Genomic DNA, 25,639 nt, shown 5'->3' with positions numbered 1-25,639 from the left:
GAAGCTCCTGCTGTGCTAACCCAGCTCCCAGCCCCACGTTTGGTGGCTCTTTGCAGCACGGAAACGCAACAATAAGGCTAGAAACGGATTTTGAAAGTAATCAAACTGTTAACAAACAGCTCGAAAAAATCTAACGAATGTTCTCCGGATTTTGCAGAGAAGCTCCCCAGAATTCCCTATGTCATTCCCGCATGAAGCCAGGCACCGGGGAACTCCCGGGGCGCAAGGAGGACCGGCGGCCTCCGGCCTCGCCTGCTGCAGCCCTGGAGGCCCTGCAGAGGCTGTAGCCCCGGAGGTCCCTGCAGCCCCGGAGGCCACGTAGAGACTGCTGCAGCCCCGGAGGCCCCGCAGAGGCTGCTGCAGCCCTGAACGCTCCACAGAGGCTACAGCTCTGGAGGTCCCGCAGAGGCTGCTGCAGCCCCGGAGGCTCCGCAGAGGCTGCTGCAGCCCTGGAGGCCCCACAGAGGCTGCTGCAGCCCTGGAGGCCCCTGCAGCCCTGGAGGCCCCTGCAGCCCTGGAGGCCCCGCAGAGGCTGCTGCCCAGGAGGCCCCGCAGAGGCTGCAGCAGAGCCGCTGCCCTTAGCCCCGCAGCAGCGAGCGGATCTTGCAGGGGGGGCGCAGGGAGCCCCACGCTGCAGCCTGCGCTGCTGCCTCCTGTGCAAGAGAAAGACACAGCAAGGCTGGAAAAAGGAAATGGGCAGAATAATCATCCCTGCCAAAGGATGCTGAAATTTCTCTTTCCAGTTTTCATCCAAGATGAAACAGTGTTTGAAGAGGGTATAATCATTAATTTCTCTACACTAAAGAGCTTCTTCAGAGGGTTTTGTGTATTCAGCTTCTGTCTTGGGATTTCTCAACCTAATGGATCTCTCAGAAATCTCAGAAAATAGCTTTTGTGGCAGTGAACCTTTGGGAATTTGTCCCTAGTTCTTTTATATGTCTAATCATCTCACTAACAAAGAGTCCAAGAGCATTTTTTTTGTTGAGCTGCAAATCAAAAATTAAAAAATAAAGCCTGCTAAGTTGCACATGCTCTCTTGGAGTACAGCGGCTGCCATTAAGATAGGAAAAAACTACAGCTGAAATATATGTTGCTTCCTTTAAAGCTGTCACTCACCCCATGAAGTTACAAAGCTGAAAATTTCCAAGGAGTGGGGAAGGAGGAAGGGGAAAGAGCCTTGGAGGAGGAGGAGGACCAGCCATCTCCCCACACCATTTCTCATGGCCGGGGGACATCTTTTTCTACAAAGGCTTTAATGCTAATAAAATGAACAGAGATGAACATCACATGATTTATTTATTGCTATTCTCCTTATCTGTCAGATTAAGTATCAAAAACACAGGCCTGCTTCATAAGGGAGCCCCGAAAGATGAAGCCCCACAAAGGCACTTGCACTGGAGCAGGGATAGCACGTCAAAACCTAGGAGAAATTAAACTCAAGAGCAGTCTGCAGGGAAAAGTGAGGTTATAATTTGGCTATCAGGGTTAAGTGTCTCACCCGGAGTGCACCACACTCCTCTGTCTCCTCAGCAGAGCTGGAGCTCGTTGAACCAAGCAAAGCCCGAGACGCGGCGCTGACAGCCCCCAGGCTGCTCACAGCCCTCAAGGCTCTGGTCTCTCTATGTATCAGATTATACATTGTTATATACATCAGATTATATATTGTTATTCTGTAACAATCTTTTTATTCCACTGTTCATAAACAAACCAAAGGCACTGCAGCTCCCAATCAGCAACGGAGTCCTCAGGCACCTTACCCCAGCCGAGATTCCAGGAAAACTGGCAAGCACCCAGTAAGTTCTTAATAAAGCATTTGGCACAACATAAACTCCATGGCACAGTAATTTCCTCTTCTTCCACGTGTATCACCTTCTGCCCAGCATTCTTTCTGGCTTATTTATTATCCACTGGCTGGTAACTGAGAAGGTCACTGCTATTTGTTCTGAAACCCCAAATTCGGCCTCAGAATGAGCTGTTTAAAACGATGCTCTGAATACTAATCGAGCCTCCAATACAGATGCACCAGAATAAAATGATGCCCTCCTGTCCTTGCTCCCTTTCTACCTCCACCTCTTCCAAATTATCATTGAATGATTTTTCTATTTTATTTTCTATTTCAAAAACAATACCCTAAGTCAAAAAAGAAGCTCAGTAGGCCCCCAAAATAAAAGAGGAGCCAATCTATAATAATGAATGCAAGTTCTCTGGCATCTCTAGATGCACTTTTCAGCTCCTGGTAGTAGATCTCTATTTCCTACGACTGCTGGCTACACCAGCTGCCCTTGGTAGACACTAAACAGCCTAACGAATGGGAAAGTGAAGGACACTCGGGTTACACACAGTGGCACCACCAGAGAGGTGCTGAATGCTGAAATGCTGAAAGTTCAGCCGTTCTTTCCAACAAGTCTGTGCCAGAGGTGACAGGGCAGCGAGAAGCAGCGCGTGCTCTGCCCGCCGACCCGCGGGGACGCACCTTGTTGAAGACCCAGATCTCGCCGTTCACCGTGGGCCGGGGCACGCCGTGGCCGTTGTAGTGGAACAGGACCCGCTCCTCCTTGGCGTTCCGGCGCAGGGACGTGCACAGCTTCTTCACTTCATCCACCGTGGGGTCCAGACTCTGCTTGTATCGGGCCTAGTAACATAAAACAAGGTAATCGTTTTGACTGTAAACTCCAATTTATGAAACACACACACACATCTACTCAAGGAGGACGCACGTGGATAAACTGGCATGTTGGAAAAACTAAAACAGAAAACATTTTCTAAACTGTCAAATAAACAAAGTATATCTGTTACTCGCTGGGTGGGAATGCACAGGTATGAGTTAATTTACTATGTGTCTCTGAACTTTGATCCATTGCATCCAGGGATTACTAATGTTCAGAACGTCTTAGAAATGTCAAATCCATTTTCAATATCAGTCAGTCTCAAAAATGACCCAGTACAATTCTCTAAGCCTCAAATTCATACCCTGTGAACCTCCAAATGAACAAAATTCACTCAGGGTCTCAGGTTTGGCCTTCCTTTAAGCTTCTTTCGTGATAAGCAGAGGTACAAAGGTCTAAAAATACCCTAGGAAAAAAGGATGGAGCCCGTTAGGTAAAATGAGAACTTTGTGCTTATCCCCAGCGCCCTCCCCGCAACGGCTCCCAGAGGAGCCTCCGGAGCAGCCTCCGCTCCCAAGGCACAACCGCAGCCAAGCAGCAACCAGGGCCCGGTTCTCTTTTCCTTTTCTCTTTTTCCCTTCTAGTATCTTCAAGGCAGGAAGTATGAATCCTCCTCAAAGTCTCCCCAGCAAACCTCAGCCATTCTAGAGTGCTGCTTGATTTCTGTACAACCACAGGAAACCTGCTCCGGAGAATTCCCATCCACAGTCGGGAACGTTCGGCACAGAAGCACAAGGGGTTTTTCCTCCCGCAATAACTTTTTTCTTTAGCAAAGCAGGATAAAGAGCGATCTTGAAAGAGAAACCGCGGTTCGCATGAAACAAGAAAATTACAATTCTTACTGAAATACTTATGTTGCTAATCTTTTATTTAAGAGCTTCAATAGGAGCTTCAAAAATGCTCCTTGTCAATGACAGCAGGTTATTTTGCTATGGGAATTGAAGGATGGTCTGGACCACGATGCAGCTGCCTGTAACATTGGTCGTTTACAGCTAAACTACAACGTATTCCAACCGAACGACATCATTAGCTACAGAATTTGGGGTAGAATACTTTATACAACATCAATTACAATGGATAAAGGATAACTCCAGATCTCCAAAATAGGCACAGCTTTCCTTTACAGCAAAGAAAAAACTATTTTAATTATTTAACTTCCTGAGTTTAAAGGGTTTGTTGTGCTGCTTTCCATGCAGGCTGCTCCATTTGTGTCTGTTTTTGAAGCGCGGAAGCCATTCCCTGTGAGGGAGGAAACCCGGGTTCCCAAAGCCGGGATCCAGGGCCGCGGGAACGCTCGGAGCCGCCGGAGCAGCCGGAGCCACGGAGGGCAGCGGGATCGGGGCTTAGCTCTCCCAAAGGATAAATAACCCCCACGGGTGCCGATTAGCAGGGGATGCAGTGACCCTCCAAGGAGAGAGTGACTCGAGGGGAAAATCCAATTCGATGCGCTCATCAATTGCTGCCCTGCTGGGAAATGCCAGGGTTTATCGGCTGCAGAAAATAATTCCCACAGTTTTGTGGATTCTGTGCTTAAATTAACAGCTCTACTTTGAAACCTTTGCCTAATTACCGATTTTCCTCTTACTTTGAAGGGGGCAAAACATTAGTTAAACACAACGAGGAGGACTCCGGGCGAGAAGGCCCTTTCCCAGCGCATCACGAGCTGCAGCAGCCGGTGACTCGGTGACAAGAGGGGCTGGTGACACCGGAGCCGATGGGACCTGCGGCAGGAGCTGCCTTGCGGCTCCAGCGCCAGGTGCTGAGGTCAGGACTCACCTCAGGATTAGCTCCTATAAAAAGAAGAAATGGAGCCCTCTGAAGGTGACAAGTGGAGGGTAAGCGATTTTAAGTTGCTGATGTTGCCTGCCCCATTAATGGGCTATGGTAAGAAAAAGGATCTGGAAGGCAGGCCAAGTTTCCGTCCTCATTCGTCACCCCTCAGCTCTGCTGAGGGCAGACGCGTGCTGGAACACCAGGGAATGTTCATCCAGGAGATTAAGCTTTCCCTTGCTGAAACTATAAGGAGAAACCTATGTTCCCACCAGAGTTACAAAATTCAAGATTCACAACTACAAAAAGAAAAAAGCAGCAAATTGTCAGCAAACAATCAGGGCACAAAAGCACAAAGAAGAGCACAAAGAAGAGTGTGAAGAGCACAAAACCAGCAAAGTGCAGAATAAGAAAAACAGTCTCACTGCTTAGTCCCAAATAAATGTGGAAACCAAGGCCGGGTTGGATTTAAGGAAGCAATCCAGTGAAGTTCCATCTATCCCAAGACAGGCTCAATTCCACCTATATCCCTGTCCCTCCTGGCAAAGGGACTAACCTGCATCCAAGGCTTCCAGTGGCAGCTGCTCCAAAACGAAGGCAGTAGAGTTTCCATTTTTTGCTTAAGAAGTTTTTTCCTAACAAATCCCAGTTCTTTCCCGCCGTCATTTACAACAACCATTTCCACCACATTCTCCAAAGCTGCTCTCGGCTCAAGGTGAACCTTAGTGTAAATGGGGAGAGCACAGCTTGGTCAGGGCTGAATCCCAGCTCCAAAACAAGGTGCAGTAAACCTCGCTCCACCATGCACACAGCCAGCCTACTTCATATGATTTAATTAAAAGGATTAAAAGCAATCTAATTATTCCAAGAGAATGTTTTTGGAACAATGCCCAAATGGGAAAGCAGAAATAGAGGAGTCCTGACGCAGAGATTCCTTCCTAGGACAGGAGCAGGGAAGGCAGCAGGCCCAGGGCCCCGCGCAGCCCCGCTCCTGCGGCACACACAGAGACCTTGGAAAACTCCCAACTCCGGAGCAAAGGCTCCCCGAGTCACCTTCAGTGCTGCATTTTGCACTAACCAGCCCACAGCACCATGCCATGTTTTTTTTCCCCACTATCTCTCACCAAATTATGTCTATTCATTTTCTAATTGTTTCACTGGCCACATCACCAGTTAAGGCACTAGGAGCCCTCGGGCTAAGGCTGACATTGGCTGTAAGGGGGCACCACGCATGGAGCTTGGCACGGTCACCACAGGGTGCCCTAGGTGGGAAGAGGCTGCTCCTCCAATCTGCCCTGCAGGGAGGAGGATAAAGTCTGGCCCTCACAAAGAGAAAAGCGATTTACTACGTAATCATTAAAAGAAACAGTTTACCCGCTCATAACGTTCCAAAATATTGGGCTCTGACATGGCAAAGTCCTTGCAGAAGGTCTGTGCTCAGCTTGGCACCAAACGAGGGGCTCAGGCCAACGCTTGGAGTCCAACAGCCCTGCTTGGGGCTCCGGGCGATCCATGAGGGATGGACGTCACGAACGTGGGATTCGGCCTCGGAGCTGACGCGGTGCCCGCGAAGGATCCCAGAGGCCACGTTTTAGGGGCAACCGTCAGTTTGATGGAACACGGTCCTCAGCATGTCTGGAACAACCTCCGCCTCGACGTCTAGAACAGGCCTGCACGCGTCAAACAATTTTACGGGCACATAATCGCATGACTGTGTTGCGCCACGCAGCAAAGCGGCATCAGCGACATTTCAAATTTTTAAAACTACTGAAACATATAAAATAATGAAAAAGAATATTTCCAAAAACGAAGGTGCTCATCTCTGTTATTTAGCTTACTGCACTTCGCTGGGAGAGAAGTTCTGAGTAATATAATCATCCAGAAAACGGAAAGGACCAACAAGGAGCACGTGTGCGGGAGGATGGTGGAGACGCTCCCTGCGGAGCGCTGGATTTTTGCAGCAGGAGGGGCAGGAACATCTTTCTGTTACAGTCAACCTGAGGCCTATAAAAAGGCTTCAAATGAAGAACTCTTCATAAGGAGAGTATGAACATATGGCACATTGGAGTGGAGGGGAATTGCCCTCGGTGCAGTGACGGACAGAGACGACAACCTCCGTGCGCGGCCGAGCCCGAGCCAGGCAGAGCTGCTGCAATTCCCGGCGGCTTCTCCCGCCCTTTCGGGAACCGCGCCGAGAACGGAACCTGCACTGATGCTTGTGCATCCTCTCATTTAGGCCCCAAAACCCTAGAAATGTCTTGCCTAAGTGATTTCAGATTACCTCTCCTAGGGAATAAGGACAAAAATTAGGAATAACAGAAGACTAAAAGGAAAGCTATTGTTTCTAATAAAGCAAAATGAACACAGGACATTTAAATCATACATACCCCAGAGCAGATTCTGCTCATATAAAAACACGTCTCTGAAACGCAGCCCTCACTCAGCAAAGAGGCAGTAGGGGAACAGCAGCGCTTGCACTCGCACATTAAAATATTAAAATACAGTAGGAACAATTTGGATTACTTTTAAAATAAATAAATAAAAATATGGCAGCAGGATGCTCTTCCAAGTTAATCTACAAAATCATTCTGTAATGACATACAAGAAAATAAGAAAGGGGTCACAACATTTTCAGTAAGCTTCTCAAAAGGCTTAAATCATATCCTAGAGCAGGACGAAGGAATTCCCAGTGCTTCCTCTGTGCCGTCTTTTCTGCCCTTACCAGGACTCGGTCTTGGTTTGTGCTGCTCTTGGCTGGATGTTCAGACTTGCCCATTCTCCATTGCTCTGAAGGTCGTAAGTTAGATATTTTTTTCTACTGAATATTCAGGGATTCTCTGCCAGCTCCTCCAGTTCTATTATTAGGATTTTTTTTTAATGTTGAGTAGACAGAAGAAAAAAAATAGAACTGAAAAATGAGTTGGAGAATGCAGACGAGCTTGTGCATCCAGAATTCTGATAGTTCCTGGGGATCAGATAAGCCACAAATAATCCCTGAAACAGCTGCTCAAGTGTGTGCACAGGCTGCACAACCCATCGCTGCTGTCTTGCTGCACCAAGAAAACCGTCGCAGATACAGACGGCAAAGCTACCGCTGCACGTGTCCTTCCAGCGCTTCAAGCAGTTACGCTTGTTTTTGAAGGGTGTATTTATAAATAAGTGAACTTCTAAGTGGGAATGGTGCACACTTATCCAGCGCTTGGATTCCCGTTTTCCTCAAGGCCCTCCTGACCCGTCTCTGTATGCGAGCAGGAACAGCGGCGGTCGGCGCAGCTCCTGCCCCTGCTCCGGGACATGCCGGGGCCTTCTCCTGCACAGGACACATCCCAAGACACACAGTGAGGCCTTCAAAACCAAAGCGGACCGTGGATTGAGAGGGAGGTCTGTGCCCTGGTGAAGACCCAGCTGAAAACCAGGGCTGGAAGGATCATTAGCTTCCCTGCGGAAGCAGTGCCTGGTGGAGCTCCAGGGAATGGGGGGCGGATGCTGCACGGTGCAGCTCACTCATCCACGCTCTGGAAAGGCAGCAAGCAGAAACGCAGCAGGTGGCCGATGGCAGGAGGTTGATCCCAGCTCCACGTGTGTCACATTTTATGGATGCATTTTAAAGGTGCACAGGAAGCAACAATCCTAACTCTACACACACGGCAATTAGCCTTGAACAAGCTGCTGGCACTCGGAAAGCAGGGCCGGCAGCACCAGGAGCTGCTCTGGGTAGCAGCCGGCCCACGAGCGGTCAGAAAAAGCACGGAAAGAGCTAGAAACCATGAGGAAAGCGAGGAAGAGCGAAAGCCAAAGCCACGACGTCACCATGGAGACCCAGCAGCCGCCCGCGCCTGGAACACGGGGCTTTCACGCGAGGAAAGAGCAGGGTCACCCGCCAGGATGAGCCGCGATGGGAGACACGGCAGAGCCGCTGCAAAACGGGAACCAGGCAGCCTTGGCCGGGCTCTCCCGGCTGGTCCCCGTGGCTTCCAACACGGAACATTCCCCAGGGCAACCCCAAGCACTCACCGCCGGCTGCTTCCTGCCAATTCCCTTGTGCCAAATCAACATCCCTGCTCGGCACCGACTGCAGAGCCGGCAGCCCCGGCCGATCCCTCTCGGAACGGCACCGCGTCGGCCTGCCCCGGGGCCGGGGATGCTGCAGCCCTTCCAGGGACAAACTGCACCCCTCATCCACTGCAAAAACGCTGCGTTCTTCGGTTCCTTCCAAACTGCGATTGGAGCCCACTCCAATGATCTACTGCAACTTAATTTTAATATGGTTAAAACACACCCCTCTTCCTTGCCTTAAAGAAAGATTTAGGATGCTGAATGAACAGCGGCTTTGGAAACACAAAGAAGGGGCAAATTTAGACCTGCACAGGGACATTTTTATTTTTGCAGAATAAGTGATGAACAATCTACATGGCAGAGATTTTTTCTTGCATGAGCTTCCACTGCTCATGCATAGGGTTTCCTTGAATTTATTGCCTTTTATCTTCCTTTTTTTAATTCATCTAAGCTGGTGCAATCTTCTGAGGTTCGGGCGCTCACGCCGCAACCTGCTCCACGCTTGAGCCAGGTGGGAAGAGGAGCAGCTTCCCCACTGCCTCCACTCCACAACATAGAGTACAATATAGCAAACAGCTTATTCTGGTTCATACATCCCATGAAAAATTGCTTCTGATCCTATTATTTACTACTGTTAACTCTAAAAATATTAAGCGCAATGAATAAACTGTTTTATAACTTAAGGACACGTAAGTTTAAACACTAAATTAAACCACAAGACAGACTCTTGCAAGTCTTTGGCAAGTTCTGTACAGATATTCTGTTAGGTTGCAAAAATCCATCTCAGTCTCCCGCACCATAATATATTCACAAGTAGCCCTAGACTTAAATAGCTTAATTTGCTAGATGTCTGGGACAAAACGCATTACTAGAGCTAAGCAATTAGGGTGGAACATTTATTCGCTTGACTGTAGTCAGCAGTGTGGTGACTTTACCTTTTCCTTGCAGAGTATTTGACCTTGCTTACGAGTCCAATGTGAAATGAACCTACCCCACCTACCCCGCTGTGAGGATTCGGTACTCGGTAATAGCTCCAAAAACCACCTCGGAGAAGCCTGGTCAGGAGACCTGATGTGGACAGGACAAAGATGAAGGGCACTAACCTTGGGTGTCTGCTACATTAGACTGGAGAGAGCTTTGCTCCTTGGCAATTACACGCTGCCACGTACAGAGCGGACACCCCTCCGCTCACACCCTGTGATAAGAATCCTCCCATAAAATAAAAATTCTGGGATAGCCGTGTAATTCATTTTACATTTAAACCCAAAAGGGAGGTGGTAAAAGAGCTTTAATCCGCTTCTCCTATAGCAGATGCCTTTCCCGAGACCAATGATAATTTGACGTCTTTGACGGGCCGCAAAAGGCTCTAACGGGATTTTAAGTACACGCCAGGACACCTCTTTAAAGCCTTCTTAGGCAGACAGCACAACTCCTAAGCAACTGTGGCATTTTAGTACTATTCCTTCTTTGCAACCGCTATTTTAAGCGCTCTTAAAGTTTCGGGCTCTGTCTTCGTGTATTTTCAATAGGAACAGGGCAGCGCTTGGAGCTCACCGCTCCGGTGCTCCGACAAAATCCCAGCCCGGAGGCCTCTGCATCCCGGCCGGAGCGTGCCGTCCTCCCTGGGACACGCCGCTAGCCTATCTTCATGCTGCAAACTAATCTCGGTAATAAATAACTATTTGCAAGCATCCAGTTCTGTCCAATTGCAAAAAATGAAGTGATTTTCAGGTACAAAAACAGCCCAAGAGGCCAGGAGAACAAAACCCAACCATCCCCACGTTCACCCTTCGCTACTTGGTGCTTTCTTCATCCTACCTCACAGACACGAGCACAAATATAATTGCAACTCCTTTTATTTGTTAACTCTGAGTGTTTTGCACAGAACTCTGATATCTTTTCTGAAATAAGCTTGTCTAATGAAGTACTATGAGGGTGTCCAAATCTGCAAATACTGAATCTCGTGTTATTTACTGGATCAAAAGCAGCAGGGTCAAGGCAAGAGGATCTGCAGGAGGCTCCTCCTCCTGCAGATTCACTCCTCTCCTCTGAACACAAAGACGAGGTATTTTTAAATAGGTCACACGGAGGCTGGGTGGTAATTACAGAAAAACGTTAATCAGATTGGAGCAGGCAGAGCTGCTTAGCTCTTTCAGGAAGGCTTTTTTAATATCAGGTCTTCACATCTTAGGATAAACATTAAAAATACAATGATCACATAAAACTGCTCTAGCATATGAAATTGTTGCTTGTCTGACAATTCTGACACCATTTTGATGGCAAAATACAAAACAGGGGAAGCATCAACACACAAATGGATCCTATTGCCAGATGACTACAGAGAGGAAGATAGAGAAAGGCTGGACATGGACCTCATGCATTCAGATGGGGATCCAAAGGCAGCAGAAGGGGTTCAGCCGTGGGTGGTGACACAATTTGGGGGCTTTTCTGCAGCACTGTGACAGCAGCAGCTTCATTGACACCAAAAAATGCCATTTTATGTTGACGACAGTTGATCTCTAACAAGACAGCAAAGGACTGATACAAACTTTTGCAGAGCCTGAAATAGCTGCCAAATTCATGAGGCTGCTGGGAAATAAAAACAACACACAGCCACCACCACCACCACAACAAGTGAAAAAGACATTGTGACCTTGTTTAACAAAACCAGCTTTTCCCAAAACGTCTGCAGAGTGAGGAGACCAAGTCCAAGCTTTTCCATCCCCCTCTGGAATTTGATAGTATTTTTTTTTCCTCACAAAAGCAATTAGTATTTGCTGTTGTTTTAGAAGAAAAACCCTACGGAAATAAAGGAAAAATATGACTCTCAGAGAGACCAATAATTAGGTCATGCGTTCAATTAGCTTTCATACTTAACTAGTTACTCTTTAGGAAATGCTCAACCTTTGATGTGCAGCAGGCAACTTACCAATTAATTAGGCAGGAGGAAGCAATGCAAGGAACGAGATCTCAGAGCCCGTATCAAAGCCCCGAGTTATCTAATGAGGGAAACAACAGCATCAACAACAGAAAACATGCACAAAAAGGTGCAGGGCTTGCAATGCTGTGCCTCAATGATCTGGGCGATGTGTCCTTCGAAACCGAGGCAGAACTGCAGGGAAGCAGGAGGAGAAAAAGCAGCAGCCTGGCTGATCGGGAGAGCCTCGCTGCTTCCTTGAAGCTTGGCACAAAAGCACCCTCTATCCATATTGCATGAGAAGCCTCCTCGGAGCCCGCGGCTCCTTGCTGGATGCTGCCAACGCAGCCCACGGACAGGGCACGAGCAGCGCGGGGGACGCGAGTCCCGGGAGCGCCGTGGCCCACGCACGGGACGCGGCCCCGGCCCGGCCACACACGGACATCCAGGAACACCCGGGAACACGGCGGGGAGAGGAACGGGCACGCTCGCCGGGATGAGCACCGAGGCCAGCCTCTAACCTCCATAAGGGCCAGCTCGAGCCTCCCCTCTTGGCCACGTCCTCCCTCGGAACCGAGTCACAGATTGGCACAAGCACAGGGCCCAAAACACTCCTGGAGCTGCCAGGCCGAGCTCAGCTACGCTCCTGCCACCCCATAGTGATGGGCAGGCAGGGGAAGAGCATAAATATGAGAATTGCGTAAAGAAAAGCAGCAAAAAAATCACCGTGCAACAACATTTTGTCCATTATATTCACCACTGTCCTCAGTGATTAAGGATGCTCAAATGCCAATATTTGCTTTCAAATCACCCTTCCCAAAGTTCTCCTAGAAGTTTGCCTGCTAGATCTCTCAGATCCATCTGCATTTTTGGCCTAGATAAAATCTCTTCATGGACACTCTTCACCTTTCAGATGGAGCTAAACTGAAACACTCACAAGAAATTTCTGCACAGATTAGACAAACAAAATAAGACATTACAGAAGATGATTATCTTAGCAAGAAAGGGAGAAGTGGTGAGGAGAAAGGGAGAGATAATGTAGCACTTGAAATAGAAAAATCAATACTGTAATTGGCTGATTTTTCCTTTGTTTTATTTAGCAGGAGATAAAAAGTAGTAGTTCCTTGGGATATAATGTTTAAAGCTAATTGGCTTTGCTGGTGTTAGTTATGGCAAAGGGAAGTGCAAAAGTCCCAGGGCTCCAGGCCTGAAAAAGGCAGAAGGGGAAGCGGCACAAACAGATGTTGCTCAGATGACAATAAATCCCACACAGAGGTAGAAACCTCTCCCACTGCATCAGGTTAAATATCCCAGGATGCAGAGGCCCTGTATTGCACCTTCAGCTTGAAATTCCCATGAAATTCTCTACAAAACGGAGGCGCCACCAACACAACTTTGTAAAACCTCGGAATGCTGCAGGGGTTGGGATGCTGCAGCTCTCCCGGGAGCACAGAGCGTGCGAGGCCAGGTCCCGCACGCCGTTCCAGGCCCGTCACCGGGAATGCTGCGCTTCCTGGCCCCAGCTCCCCTTCCAGCTTTGTGCTGCCCTTGCTCCGACCAACATCTGCTCCGCCTGGTGCTATTCTGCCGTCTCCCCATGCTCTCCCAGTGATCCCAGCCTTACTCCGGATTGCAGTGGATTCCCACTCCACGTGTCCCCGAGGGCTCCCTGAGCATCCGTCCCTCAGCCCGCGGGGCTCCCGGGCTCCTCACGGCCCTGTGCACACACCAGCATGTGGCTAAAACGCTTCTTTAAAAGCTTAAAACACTCATTCTGGTGGAAACAAGTGCCACCGTCCCCAGCGTCCACGCACGAGCAACGCGGGGCGGTCACTGCTGAGACCCCTTTCCTCAGCCCACCTTCACGGGCAGCCTCTGCCGACCTGCCAGAGCGAGGACTGGGCTAGTGGCTACCAGAGCAGGTCGGCCCTGCAGAAGCTTCTGGTGTAGGAGTGCCCATGGGCTGCACCAGGCCACAGAAATCATAGCAGAAATGGCAACGTTATTGAGGATGAGAGAAAGGAAGAAAAGGCCCCATGAGTTTTCTGGGCAGTTTACAGTTAAAGAGAGAAGCTGGTCAAAAGCCATAGCCAACAAAAATAATAAAAAAATCTATAATTTCATGCAAATTTAATGAGCATATGCTCCAAACTGCTTCATACCAGATCCCGAATTATGTAAGCTGTGCATCATTCAACCTACAATTCTGCCTTTGGCTACGCCGGCAGATACAAATGCAGGCAGGCAAATTCTAACATCCAGGGAAGGCTAAAAGTCAAGGGGCTGAAATGGCCATTACAAAACAAAAAAAAAAAAAAAAGAAAAAAAAAAGAAAAAAAAAAGAAAAAAAGAGCCTGGCACCCTCCTAAGAACATGGCCAGCAACAATCACAGGTGGGCCCGAGCTGGCAGCAGCCTGGGCAACATTCCCGGATTAACCATCATTTTACAAGGCTGAAGTGGGGCTGTAGCACAGTTCGGAGAGCCAAGAGGCTGCAGAGACACATCTGTGTGCATAGATACATCTGTGTATCTAGGGACAGACACATCTAGGGACAGACACATCTAGGTCCTCGCAAACACGTCCACAAGCCGCAGGGCTGCTGCAGAGCCGACCACCACGTTCATCCTCTGGCCCAGCTCTGCAGCGCGTTACAGCAAGGGATCCAGCCCCGGGCTTTGCTGATAAATGAAAGTAAACTGAGACTTAAGTAACAGGAGTTTCTGTCCATAAAAACCCACCGTAACTACCGCATGCTGATAAAGCACCTCACTGCCGCAGCACTTGGAGAATTGGCAACCTATTATTCCTGTTTTCAAAGTCTACTGACTTTTAGCTAGGGAAAGTTTCTGCCTTTTACACAACATACCATGCAGCGCTGCCAAGCAAACTGCAGAGACTACTCTCAACGTTTCCCCATCTCCCATGCAAACAGCAGGGAAAATATTAACCGCTCACTGCCAGCACAAGCAGCCCAGTGTTCTGCGGGTCACCCGCTAAGGCACTGCAGCCAACACAGACAACATTCCACAAAGGAGAAGACCATCCCAAAAGACCAAGCGGGGAAGGATCGCCCCGGTGCAGGCAGTTTCCCATACACGTATTTATTTGCAGCCCTGCGTGCTCCGCGTTGGCGCTGGATGAGGCTGCGCTCTCCCCCACGGCGCCCCAGGGCCAGCGCCACCAGGCACCCAAGCACCAGCAGGGACGGTCCTGCCTTGGTCTCCAGCAAAAAAGAGCAGTCCCCTCCCATCAGGAGGGTATTATGGGGTCCTGTGCTCTTAACTTTCACTCCTCTTTTCTGCTTTCATTCTCATCTGCTTAAGCAACCCCTTTATCCCTGTAATTGAGCCTGCTTTCCAGATTACCCGCGGATTTAACCTCTTCCGTGCCCGGTGGGACCGCACGCCCATTGCACTGGGTAGCATTCGAGAAGAGCTGGGGCTTTTTCTTCATTCCACTTGTGCCACCTAAATCATCTCTACACTAAATTACAAGAACTGTAACTTGTTAGGAAAATTCTTTAGAGAGATAAATTCTTCATTGTATCTCTGCAGCTTTGTAATCCCCTACTCTTTTCCCCCAATAAAATTTTCATTTGAGACTCGCAATGAAATCACTGAATGTTGCTTAACTGCAGTAGTTTGCAGATGAAACTACAGCTGAAGTATTTTTTCACTCCTGCAGCACACAAATTTATGTAGCTCCACAACAATAAAGCAAAGTCCTAAATTTAATCAGGAGAAATACTTCAAGCAATGGCAAGCTGATAAATTATGCAGAAGGGGCTCAATAAGACCTGTCAAGGAAATGCACATCAGCTGCAGTGTGTGAGCTATCAAAGAATTTCCCCACTTGCCCCTTTTAAGGATTTTTTTTACCCTGGCTACTTGTATTTAACAATAATAGGTGTAAACTGAAACCACATCCTACTACTCTCAGCAGCCAACACGGGATCACGCTGGCAGGGATGGTGTAAGACTGTTCACATGGGGTTTGTCTCAAAATAAGTTTACTGGTTGTTACCATCATTTGTGCATTTGCAATAGGACATTAATACCAGGCACTTCCCAGGCTCACGCTGACGACCCAGCACACTGGCTGTTTCAGGAGATTTTAATGATCTGGGCCTTTCTGCAGATTGCTAGTTTTCACCCAAGTTGTCTCCTTTCTGTCAAATCTTCAGCCATTCCAAAACAGCGAGAAAGAGACAAAACTAGATGTATTAGTATTTATATGAAAGGTCTAGGAAATTCAATAATGTTCCTATTGTTTTATTGCGGATGGCACATCAACTTCTCTTTATTACTGCAGAAAACTCAAGAGCCCTGTAGAGTGCAATAAAGTGGTACGTGTTTAGCTTTGCAATGCTTCAAAGGGCTGTGATTTACGGCTAAGAACCGGGCACCTTGCACACAAACATCTGAGCTCAGTAATTGCTTCATGTTTTGTGCAAGCTCCACGAGGCAGCGCGAGCTCTGCCCACACACGCGGCGCCTGCTGCTGCCAGTCGCCTGGCCCTCATTCCTCACCAACACGGGCTCCACGCTAGAGCACAGAAAAAGGGTTGTTTCCACTTTTGCATCGAGATGTTTTACTCTCCTGTTTGATTTCACACTCTATTTGATTTTTCTCTGCCAGATCTTTTGTTTGCTGGAGAGAGATTAAACGAGTAAACTGCCAGTGCACCGAAAGGGAAAACACAAAAGTAAATAAGCTTGCCTTAAATGTATCCCATGTAGACTTAAACACAAGTCTTTCTTACATAGATAGAATGTAAAAATGCAATACTTACGGAAAAACCTCTCCCACTGAATTAGAATTTAAATTATCCACAGGTTTAAGCAATGTAAACATGCCACCACTAAACACACTGTTTTCTCTAGGTAAAACTTTTAGGTTTTGCTGAACCATAAACTCAATTCTAGTCAGCCAATCCAGAATAAGTGGGTGAAGGCATCAAATACAGGCAAGAGGTAAAGAATCTGTAATAACTGCATTTGTGCTCCAACTTCCCTGAATATATTATCTTTTTTTTCCCATTAAATTTGAGTTAGAAAACAGAGGAGGGACATGGAATGCATACAATACAATAATCACAGAAGAATATACATTTTTAAATATGGTTTGACAGTGTTTTCAAAGAATACCACAGACGTGTTTCAGCAAAGTGCTAGCCAAGAGAGACATCAGCTAGAAGATATGAAGCTTGACAGCTTGCAAGAATTTATTCACACAGATGGATTAAGGAGGCAACAAATGCTGCAAGACCACTGAGCACATGACAGGGGCCCAGGTTCAGCCTGGGCTGGAAGTCTGTCCAGCAGCGGCGCGGGCCCCAGCTCAGCGAGACACGCGGGGACAGGTACTCACTCTGGGCTGCCAGTTCTCATACTGCTTCTGCAGGTTGGCACCGATGGTTTCCAGAGCCTTCTGAGGACCCATCGAGAGAGGATCTACGAAATATAATACAAAGGAGTGACTCTAGCAGCAGCTGGATCATTCACCTCAACGAGAGGCAAAAAAGTTTCTTCTAATTCTGTCTTTGTTTGCTTTAATACAGGCCTTTTAGCTCCTCCAAGTTACTTTTCTGTAAAATCTAGATTTACACTCTGGATGACCAAGGTCTGCATCAATGTCAAGAATAACATCCTCATGGAAAAAGAGAAGCCCAAAACTGTCTGCACTTTAACACACCAGTGCTTTGCATACAAGAAACAGGATTCAATAACAAAAATGGGGGGCAAAATGTTCTAGGAAGAATTTGAGATCTTCTAAATTCATGCTGCCAAAACAGGAGAGCCACGGAGCAGCGCTTTCAACACGCAGTAAAGTCCATGTATTTTACAGGCACTTATTTTTCTATCATACAATGCAGAGTTATTTTAAACCTTTGCAGATCAGGGTACTCTAAAGATTTAACTGTTCCAGATTTAAATAGAATTTTATAAATGTGCAACAGTAATAAAATAGAGCTAAGTAGCAGCTTCCGTATCTGCACGTGATCTCAATTTAGAGTCAAGCTGGAAAGATGACCTGTGGCAGCAGTTCCCGCTTGACACATCCAAGCTGGATGCTGGGGATTCCATTTAGTTACTCTAGTTTTAAATCTAGGAGCGAAGTGACCGAGACTACAATCTATGTGATACTTCAGGCTTCATACAGGCAGCGTTAACTCCAGCTTGGAGCTTGCTTACCTATCCAGCACTCCAGGCGGGCACAGGGAGTCGTCTTCACCACATCAGGAGGATCCACGCCGACATTGAGGCACAAAACTAAGGCAACACTAACAGTCTTCATCTAGAAAGAAGAGACAGAAATGCTTGCTTAGAGCAGGAAGCAATCCATTTTTATGTGTGTTGGAATTTTACTACTCCCATAACTTTTGAAGAGTTTCAACTAAGCTTCATTACCCTCTCTTTAGCCCAGACTATGTTAAGCAAGGCATGACTAATTATATTTTTCCTCTTTTTAGCCCACCAGTACTCAGATTTTACATTACTATTTTTATTATTTCCACAGCTTTCTTCAACTGTGCGGCACAGAAATAGACATCACTGCACTTCTGCTAAGCACCTTATATTAGTCAATGCCTCACTGGAATACATTATTAATAACAAGGAATGTGCTCTTCAGGGATCCTGATTAGTTTCAGGATATCGAGTGCCCCTTTCTAATACTAGAGCTAAAAGAAACAAGAGGAGCTGGGGGTGGAAGCGGGGAGAAGCTACACAACTGATTAAAACACAAGTGCTCAGCCAGTGTTTCTCCTGATCTGTTTTCTGGGACCCCTGACACATTAGTTACCCTGGACATGCACTGCACCTCTCTGAACTGGCAGGACTTGTGGAGACAGGATTTAAGACTCAGGATTTCACCAATGCGTGCGCGGCCCCCCAGTGCTGACCATGCACTGCAGGAGGAAAAAAGGCATCTTCAAGCCTCTAATTAGAAGCTTCCCTTTCAATTCACTTCCAGTGTTCACCAACGCTGGAGAGGAACCAAATCTGAAAATCCGAGGTGATTTTCTCATGATTCTCATGCTTCTGTAAAACGCGCAGGTCCCGCTAGCCGTTATTGCAGCGTCCTTTGCAAGCAGCCTCCCTGGAGAAACGCGGCCTGACCGAACGCCCAGCCCTGACTCGGGACCGCTCCGACGCGGAGCTGCAGCCACGTCGAGGTGACACCGAGAGCAGCGCGGCCGAGCGGGTCCCCGGCGGCCACTGCCAGGGCCACCAGGGCCACCGGCAGCTCCACGACAGCCAGCACCCGAAAGGAGCATTAAACCCTGAAGCACAGCCAGACAGGCAAACGCTGCTTGAAAGTTACTATCTGGCAGCCTGGCGTCTTCTCTAAACTCTCCTTCACACCAGGACGGAAAGCGGGGGAGGAAACCAGAGCGGGGATGTGGTTCACGGCCACCCCGCTCTGCTCCCCAGGGTGCTCATTAGGATTCAGAGCAGCAGGCAAAAACAAAAAAAAATAAAAAAAAAAAGGGAGAAAAAAGAAAATCCCAAACCCCACACTTACTGAAAAAGCTAGATCCACGCGAATGTATAATTTATGAAGCTGGAAACTGGAGCAGACACTGTTCACACCAAGCAGGGGGGAGGCTCCGCATCTGCAGCCTCTGCTGACTCCGGCTCTGCCGTGGAAAAGCGGCAGGAAGGCTGGATAGCGGCTCCATCCCGAGTCACGCTCCTGATGACGGAATCCTGCAAGCGTGGACGAGCTCCTTATGCTCGTCCTGCGTTAACACGGACCCAGCGGCATCCCCGGAGCACAGGGAGGACGATGCCACACAAGGGAGATTCCCTCGGTGGCCTTCGCAGGGGAACCGCACAGAGCACTTCCCACGTCTGGGAAAGCCCTCGGAACTGCTCTATCCGAAGGCAGGACCCAGACGCTTCCGAATGCCCCGGTGCTCGTTGTCCCCGTTGCTGCCCCTGCCCCGCTCTCCTGCTCACAGGGGGCACGGAGCCCGTCCTGCTGCCCTCAAGCGCGCGCAGTGAGGACATCTCCGGTGTCACCTTCTATCTAGGACATCCCTGGTGCCAAATCACCACAAATCAACAGCAAAAGCGAGCCCAAAAAGCCGGAGAGCCATTTCTGCATTTCTAACCTGCTCTGTAATATACTACTAGAAGCTTTAAAGCTGAGCAATACAAGTACTAGGACATCCTCATCCTCATTAAAACATGGCAGAAATGTTCTTTTCTACAAGTCAAGAACACATCCAAGAAAGAAAACAAAGGAGTATTTGCCGTGCTTCTAGGAAAACCAATATCCTAATGTCTTTCTCACCAAAGGCCCAAGACTGAAACCAGGAAAAGCTCCCACAACAGGCTCGTCAGCAGTTTTGCACGGAAAAAAAGAAAGGACATGGCATCCATGGGTTTTTATTGCATGCAGTCGAAATTATTTAATACATTTGGATCAGAACTTGCAGGACTTCAAAGGCAAAACCCGCTTGGTCAAAAAGCGCTATGAAGTCAAGGGGAAGAATTCAAATGCTCCAAGCAAGAGAATTCCCAAAGATTATAGAAATGGAATATTCCTTCAGAGAAACCCTGCTGACTGTAATAGGTTATGAAAACTAACACTTAAGAGTCATTTTTACACGCCGTTTACCAAACGCATGGTTTAGCAGTCCCAAACGGCTCAAGCCTCTCTCATTCCGGCGCGGCGGCGGGCGCTCCGCTCCCTGAGGAGCCGGATTTGCAGGCCCGGGAGCAGCGGCCCTGCGCCCTGGAGCTGCCCGCACTAACCCTGGACTTGCCTGGGGTTCCCTGCTCCGGCCGTTTGTCTTTTGCCTCTTGGAATTCTCGTGACAAGCCACTGAGCAGAGCTCTCCCAGCTGTCCCATTCCCACTGCTATCAGGGATCCGCTTCCCCTCTCCCTCTCCTTAGCAGGTAGGAGCTCCTGCTCCGATCTGCAGCTGGACTAGCAGAGAGGCTGCTCATTAACGCTCTTGACATTGAAATTTCCATATTGTGCTAGAGACCAGAGTTGTTAAAGACATTCATCCCTTACTTCACTTCCAAACAAAGCGGATTTGCAGATGAGAGGCTGCTGTAGCCTGCAGCTATGTGAAGCCCAAACCGGTGTCACTCCTGCAGGTTCCCCACGGCGCCGCTCCGGTCAGCGCTCCCTCTCCCACGCTCCCGACGTGGCAGGCGATCCGGCTCCGGGAAGGCGAGCGGAGCCCCTGCTCCTTGTGAGCGATGACGCTGTTGGGTCCTTTCCAACACAGCACACTGCACTCCTGTCACTTATTACTCACACTGCAAACGTAATTACAGCCAAGCACTCTCAGGGAGCTATTTAAGAGAATAAGTGTCCTGGTCATTTCTGTCTACCAAGACATTATATTTTTTCCATTTACAAGAACTATTTTCTTCCCACCAGATCAGTAGAAGTAGGAATGCCAGTATTGGAAAAGACAAAGTACATTTGCAGATGGTGGTAGATACAGCCCAAGCTTCCCAATTCCATCCAATCAATACCAAGCACCTCAACTCAAAGGGATCTCTGTTTAGGTGAGAGCAGATATGAATCTACCCCTTCGAGGACAGTGCTCGTCACCTCCAGCGGGGCGGCTGCTTTGGGATTGGTTTTCTGGGGGTTTTCCTGGGACACTGAAAGGCAGCGGGTGCCCTGCACTGCTCGCTGCACTCGCACACGTCGGCCGCCGCTTCCCGTGCCAGCCAACCCGAAGGGATTTGGGCCCCGGGCCCACACGGGAAAGGGACTCGCGCCCTTCCCGCACCAGGGCCACGGCCGAGCCCGTCCTCGCAGCAGGGACAGCACGTTGGGTGAGCTCCAAACTACCCCACGGGGCAGGAACCTCCTTCGAGGCAGGGAACATTCCCTGGTCAGGCAGGCGAGCTCAGCAAGAGGCTCTGAATTAAGGACGTTCGGAGGCAGCCCTGTTTTAATCTGCATTTCCACAGAAACCCAACTGTCTGCTCCTGTTCTCATGAAAACAGCATTTAGTTCTCACTCTGCAGGTCATGAGGCCCCTGAAAATAAAATTAAAACAAAACTATTATAACCAGCTTTTTTTGCACCCTCCTTATTTTAGAAATCAATATAAGCACAGAGTAGTTTATTTGAATATCCTGAATTTAGTATCAACTTGTCAGTAAAAGATGGGTGCATTGGATTTTTTTTTTATTTTAATACAGTTTTGCAAGTTGATTGCTACTGAGGCTATGAGATTTAATTCAATATACGAGGCATAATTCCAACTCTCTTGTGTAAAAATATTCTTTAAATAAATAATAGATCAAAGCAGTGTCACTGCGATGGCATTCACATGCCACGGAAGCAGGAGACGAAGGATAAAGCGTCTTCGGAGCTGTCCTGGGTGAAGGGGGACAAGTGAAAGCTCAGCAGTTCTATCCAGTTTTACCACTGATTATTTTTCTCTAGTATTCCCTCTTATCAGACTCCTGTCTTCTAGGAAACTTCAAGCACTCACAAAGTCAAGGTTCTTTTTTAGAACTACAGAGCAAGAAGAAAAGAGAGAGCGATTCCATTCTGACATCTCAGTGCAATTATTTCTTACAACTGTAGTAAAATTAAGACTCTTAATTTTGCCGCTAAGCAAATGGCACGTGGAAGAGTGGAACTCATCACTAGCCAAAGATCATTTTAAGGCTGAAGAAGGGAATGTCCCCTCCTCTCGGCACAGGTTTTTTCCATAATTCACATGGAGCGGGGGAAAAAAAAAAATTAAAAAAAAAAAGGCCACAGACTCACCTGCAATTCTGGTAGAGACGGTTCTGCTGAACCCTTTCTTAATTATACACAGGCCTAGGTCTTTATTCACAGAAAGAGGCTCTCCCCCTACTCTGACTAGTTGATTTATCAAGTTCAGCCAAACCTTAACCATTCTGTGATCCTGCAATAAAGCAGAGAGCTTCCCAGTCCACCTTCCCCATCTTCCCCATCTGAAGAAGGTTATAAACTTCTGTGAGCTATTAGACAAATCACATGGATATATTTTCTCCATATATTAATTACACTAATATTTTGCTTTATAATAATAATAAAAAGTAAACCTCAAGTTTCTGCCTTTTTATTGACTTCCCTGGCTTTCTGGGCAAACCCATAACATTCAACAGCTGTTTTCAGCTGGCTTATGTGGAATAATAGCAGCATGAGCTAGCTTGGTCTCTACCTTGTGTTCAGGCAACACAAGGTCAAAACAGATTATATGATTTTATAAATAGTTTAGCAGGATTGACCTAACTTTAGTTATTTGGGTGAAAATGGATGAGTGGATGTTTAGTAAATGTCCATTTCTTTATAAAATTCTAAATGCCTGGTTTGCCCATCTGTTCTTTCATTGCTGAAACTCTCATATATTTGTTATATCACATCAAATGCTAAAGGAAAAAAAATTATCAGAGGGTGACTGAGCACTGGAACAGGCTGCCAAGAAAGGTTGTGGAGTCTCTTTCTCTGGAGATCTTCAAAACCCGCTTGGATGCAGTCCTGTGCCACGTGCTTTAGGTGTCCCTGCGTATGCAGGGGGGTTGGACTAGATGATCTCTAGAGGTCCCTTCCAACCCTAAGCATTCTATGATTCTATGATTCTATGAAAATTACATAAAAAGTTGAATAAGACACATGAAAAATAACTATACAAAGTAATGCAAAGAGACTGAATATTCTCAAAGTATTCTCAAAAAAATCTCTTTCAGATGTTATGTGCTTTCTGTATACTACTGTGACCCCACTGAGGGCAGTTATTCAAAGTGGAAAGCACAGACAAACTTCAAGAGACAAAACTGAAAACTCTGAGAGGCACAAGTGACACCACCCATCCCTATATCAAGGGAAGGGAATTTGAAACAAGTAACCACAAGCGTTTCAGATGTTCCAACCACATCTAGGGTTACAAAAGCAGAAGAACAGAACTGAAAGCATAAGATTTGTTCCTATTTTCTTCATTTGCAAAAATAAGGTTCTTAGTAACTCAGAGGATGAACTGGCTGAGGGTCTGACGTTGCTGTGCTCATTCATAGCGAGTGGCTCCTGCACCACTTGCACACACATAGAGGACTCTTCAGAGAAGAAATTACCATCCCCAGGGGCCAAGGTGGTAGGAATTAAGCTGTGACAATTACTGCAACCACCCCTCTTGTCATTAAAACAGGTCCCTTCAGCTGTACTGTGTACACAGTAATCAATCAATCGAACAGAGAGGAGACAGCTGATTAATACCTCTTTACTTTAACCTGCTGGCGGTCTTGATCAGGTCAATATCGTTTCTCATTGAGAACGAGACAGCTCTGCAGATCAGGAAACAGGCGCCCAGGGAGCTTCCCAGGAAGGCAGAGATCCCACGGAGCAGCCAGGCTCCACGGCCCGGAGCCGGCAGCTCCTCTCGGCGCGGCCCTGGAGCGAGGCGCTCGCCACGCGCCGGAGCCCGGGCCCGTCGGGAGCGAGGCCACAGAAAGGACCAGGAGCACAGGAGAAACGTGGTCCTTCTGCCAGGGAGTGCCACGGCCACGAGCAGGATCATCTGGCTGAAACGGACTGAAATGTGCTACAGAACCACCCTAACAGACACCAATGCAGTGTTTGCTGCAGCTTAAAACTCCTCTCTTGAACGTGTACGTTTGTTACCTAATCTTCATTTTAAGCTCACTCCACAGCAACTCTTCATACTATCAACTTACTTTCTCCGCTCCCTTGCCCTTCCCATATAACAAATGGGCTCTTATTTTTCAAAACGCACACCTAGTGTATAACTGACATTGCGTCCATGACCTCTTTGCTTGATCACTTCAACACCACTCCCCCCCTTTCTTTTTTAAGATAGTATTTAACACTATGTGTAGGGCACGGGGGCGGGCGGGAAATGACTAGACTCTTCTTTAAAGGGCCTGGGGCAACAGAATCCAAATCTCAGCTTTATCCTAAAGTTGCAAAAAGCTCCTCATTCAGAATAACTCATCTCAGCTCTTGGAAAGATACTGAGTATCAAAAAAGTATATGGGAAGAATTATAAAGAGTGGTGTCACAAATTGCTTATCATGGCAACAGAAAACCTGATCTACTGTGTTCCATCTACGTGGTACCTGTGCGGAAATACTTCCCAAAACACTTCTTGTGAAGATAAAGATTTTTTTTCTTTAAGGAGTTGCAGGCATGAAAGGGAAAAGTTTGGAAACACAGTAAGCATTTGTAGACACCCGTTGCATACGTGTACGTGCCTCCGAGAGCTCAGGAATCCCGCAGCGAAGCAGGGCCCGAGCACAGACTGAGCAGAACTGACTCCTGAGGATATTTTATCTGTGTAGAAAAGTTAACGAAGTTGGAGCTGGCGCTGCAGTGCAGCACAGGAGTGCAGGCCCCCTGGCAGGGACATTACCGGGGAAGAGGCGACACGGGAGCAGCATCTTCCGCAGCGCCAGGCACCAACCACGAGCACCAACCACTGACTAATATTTCTGACTCGTCACACGCTTCCTTCCCCCGTTAGTACATGCTCAAACACAGTAAGAAATTGCTCGAACACGGTAAGAAATTGACCTAATAAATAGTTTTTGCTTCCCAAAGCACGTGATTTTGGCAAAGAATGCCCTGTTCAGGTTTCCACATAGCACATACACGGCAGAATTCAAAACTCACAAAACTTCCACGTATCCTCCCTACTGGACAACCAAAACGATAACATTTGCAGCAAATTGTGCTCACAGTATCAGTGTTCTGACCCAGAGAGCTCTTTAAGACCTTGCTAATTATTATCTTTATGAAAAAGAAAGAAATTTCCCTTGAAGTAATTCAAAGGGGCAGCTCAGCACGCGCTGTCACGAACTCTGTGAGGAGGAATCTCCGTGCCTGGGCACACGCTTCCCTCCCGCACAGCGCGGGGCCCACACGCGGCCCGGGCTGGCCGCAGCGCCCGGCCAAAGCGCCCACGCTGCCCTGGCACCCGCTGCCCCAATCCCCGCGCGCTCCCCCGGGCCTCTCGTCCCTTCTCCGCGGCGGCTCTGCCCCGCGGCCGCCGCTGCCCTCGGGCCCTACCCGGTCCTTCATTCTCCAGCTCTGCGCCAAGGACTTGGAGCCCTCGATCTTCTCGCAGTGCCTCTTCTTCATGAAGGCCAGCGGCAGGTTCCAGTCGCTCAGGTCGGACTCCTCCTCCTCCCCGAGCCCCAGCAGAGGCGACTGCAGCATCTCAGACTCCATGGGGGGGACGCGGTCGGCACGGGG

General features: G+C 48.1%; 1 protein-coding gene across 2 annotated transcripts in view; it reads right to left on the bottom strand.

The window, feature by feature from the left end:
• RPTOR (regulatory associated protein of MTOR complex 1) overlaps positions 1 to 25,639 on the bottom strand; it is a 94,318-nt gene extending 68,679 nt beyond the window's left edge. For both annotated transcript variants that reach the window (XM_088535988.1, XM_088535987.1), the window contains exons 1-4: positions 25,454 to 25,639; positions 17,607 to 17,709; positions 16,783 to 16,865; positions 2,474 to 2,632 (exon numbers count right to left, since the gene is read on the bottom strand). In XM_088535988.1, coding sequence (XP_088392114.1) covers positions 2,474 to 2,632; positions 16,783 to 16,865; positions 17,607 to 17,709; positions 25,454 to 25,615 — 507 coding nt within the window. In that variant the 5' untranslated portion in view covers positions 25,616 to 25,639. The remainder of the gene's footprint in view (positions 1 to 2,473; positions 2,633 to 16,782; positions 16,866 to 17,606; positions 17,710 to 25,453) is intronic.

Source organism: Tinamus guttatus, unplaced genomic scaffold, assembly GCF_059628265.1.
Source record: "Tinamus guttatus ecotype Peru unplaced genomic scaffold, ASM5962826v1 Tinamus_guttatus_pri_ptg000649l, whole genome shotgun sequence".
NCBI classification, from domain to species: Eukaryota; Metazoa; Chordata; class Aves; order Tinamiformes; family Tinamidae; genus Tinamus; species Tinamus guttatus.
The sequence above is the reverse complement of the archived record's forward strand: the minus strand, read 5'-3'. Positions and strand labels throughout refer to the sequence as shown.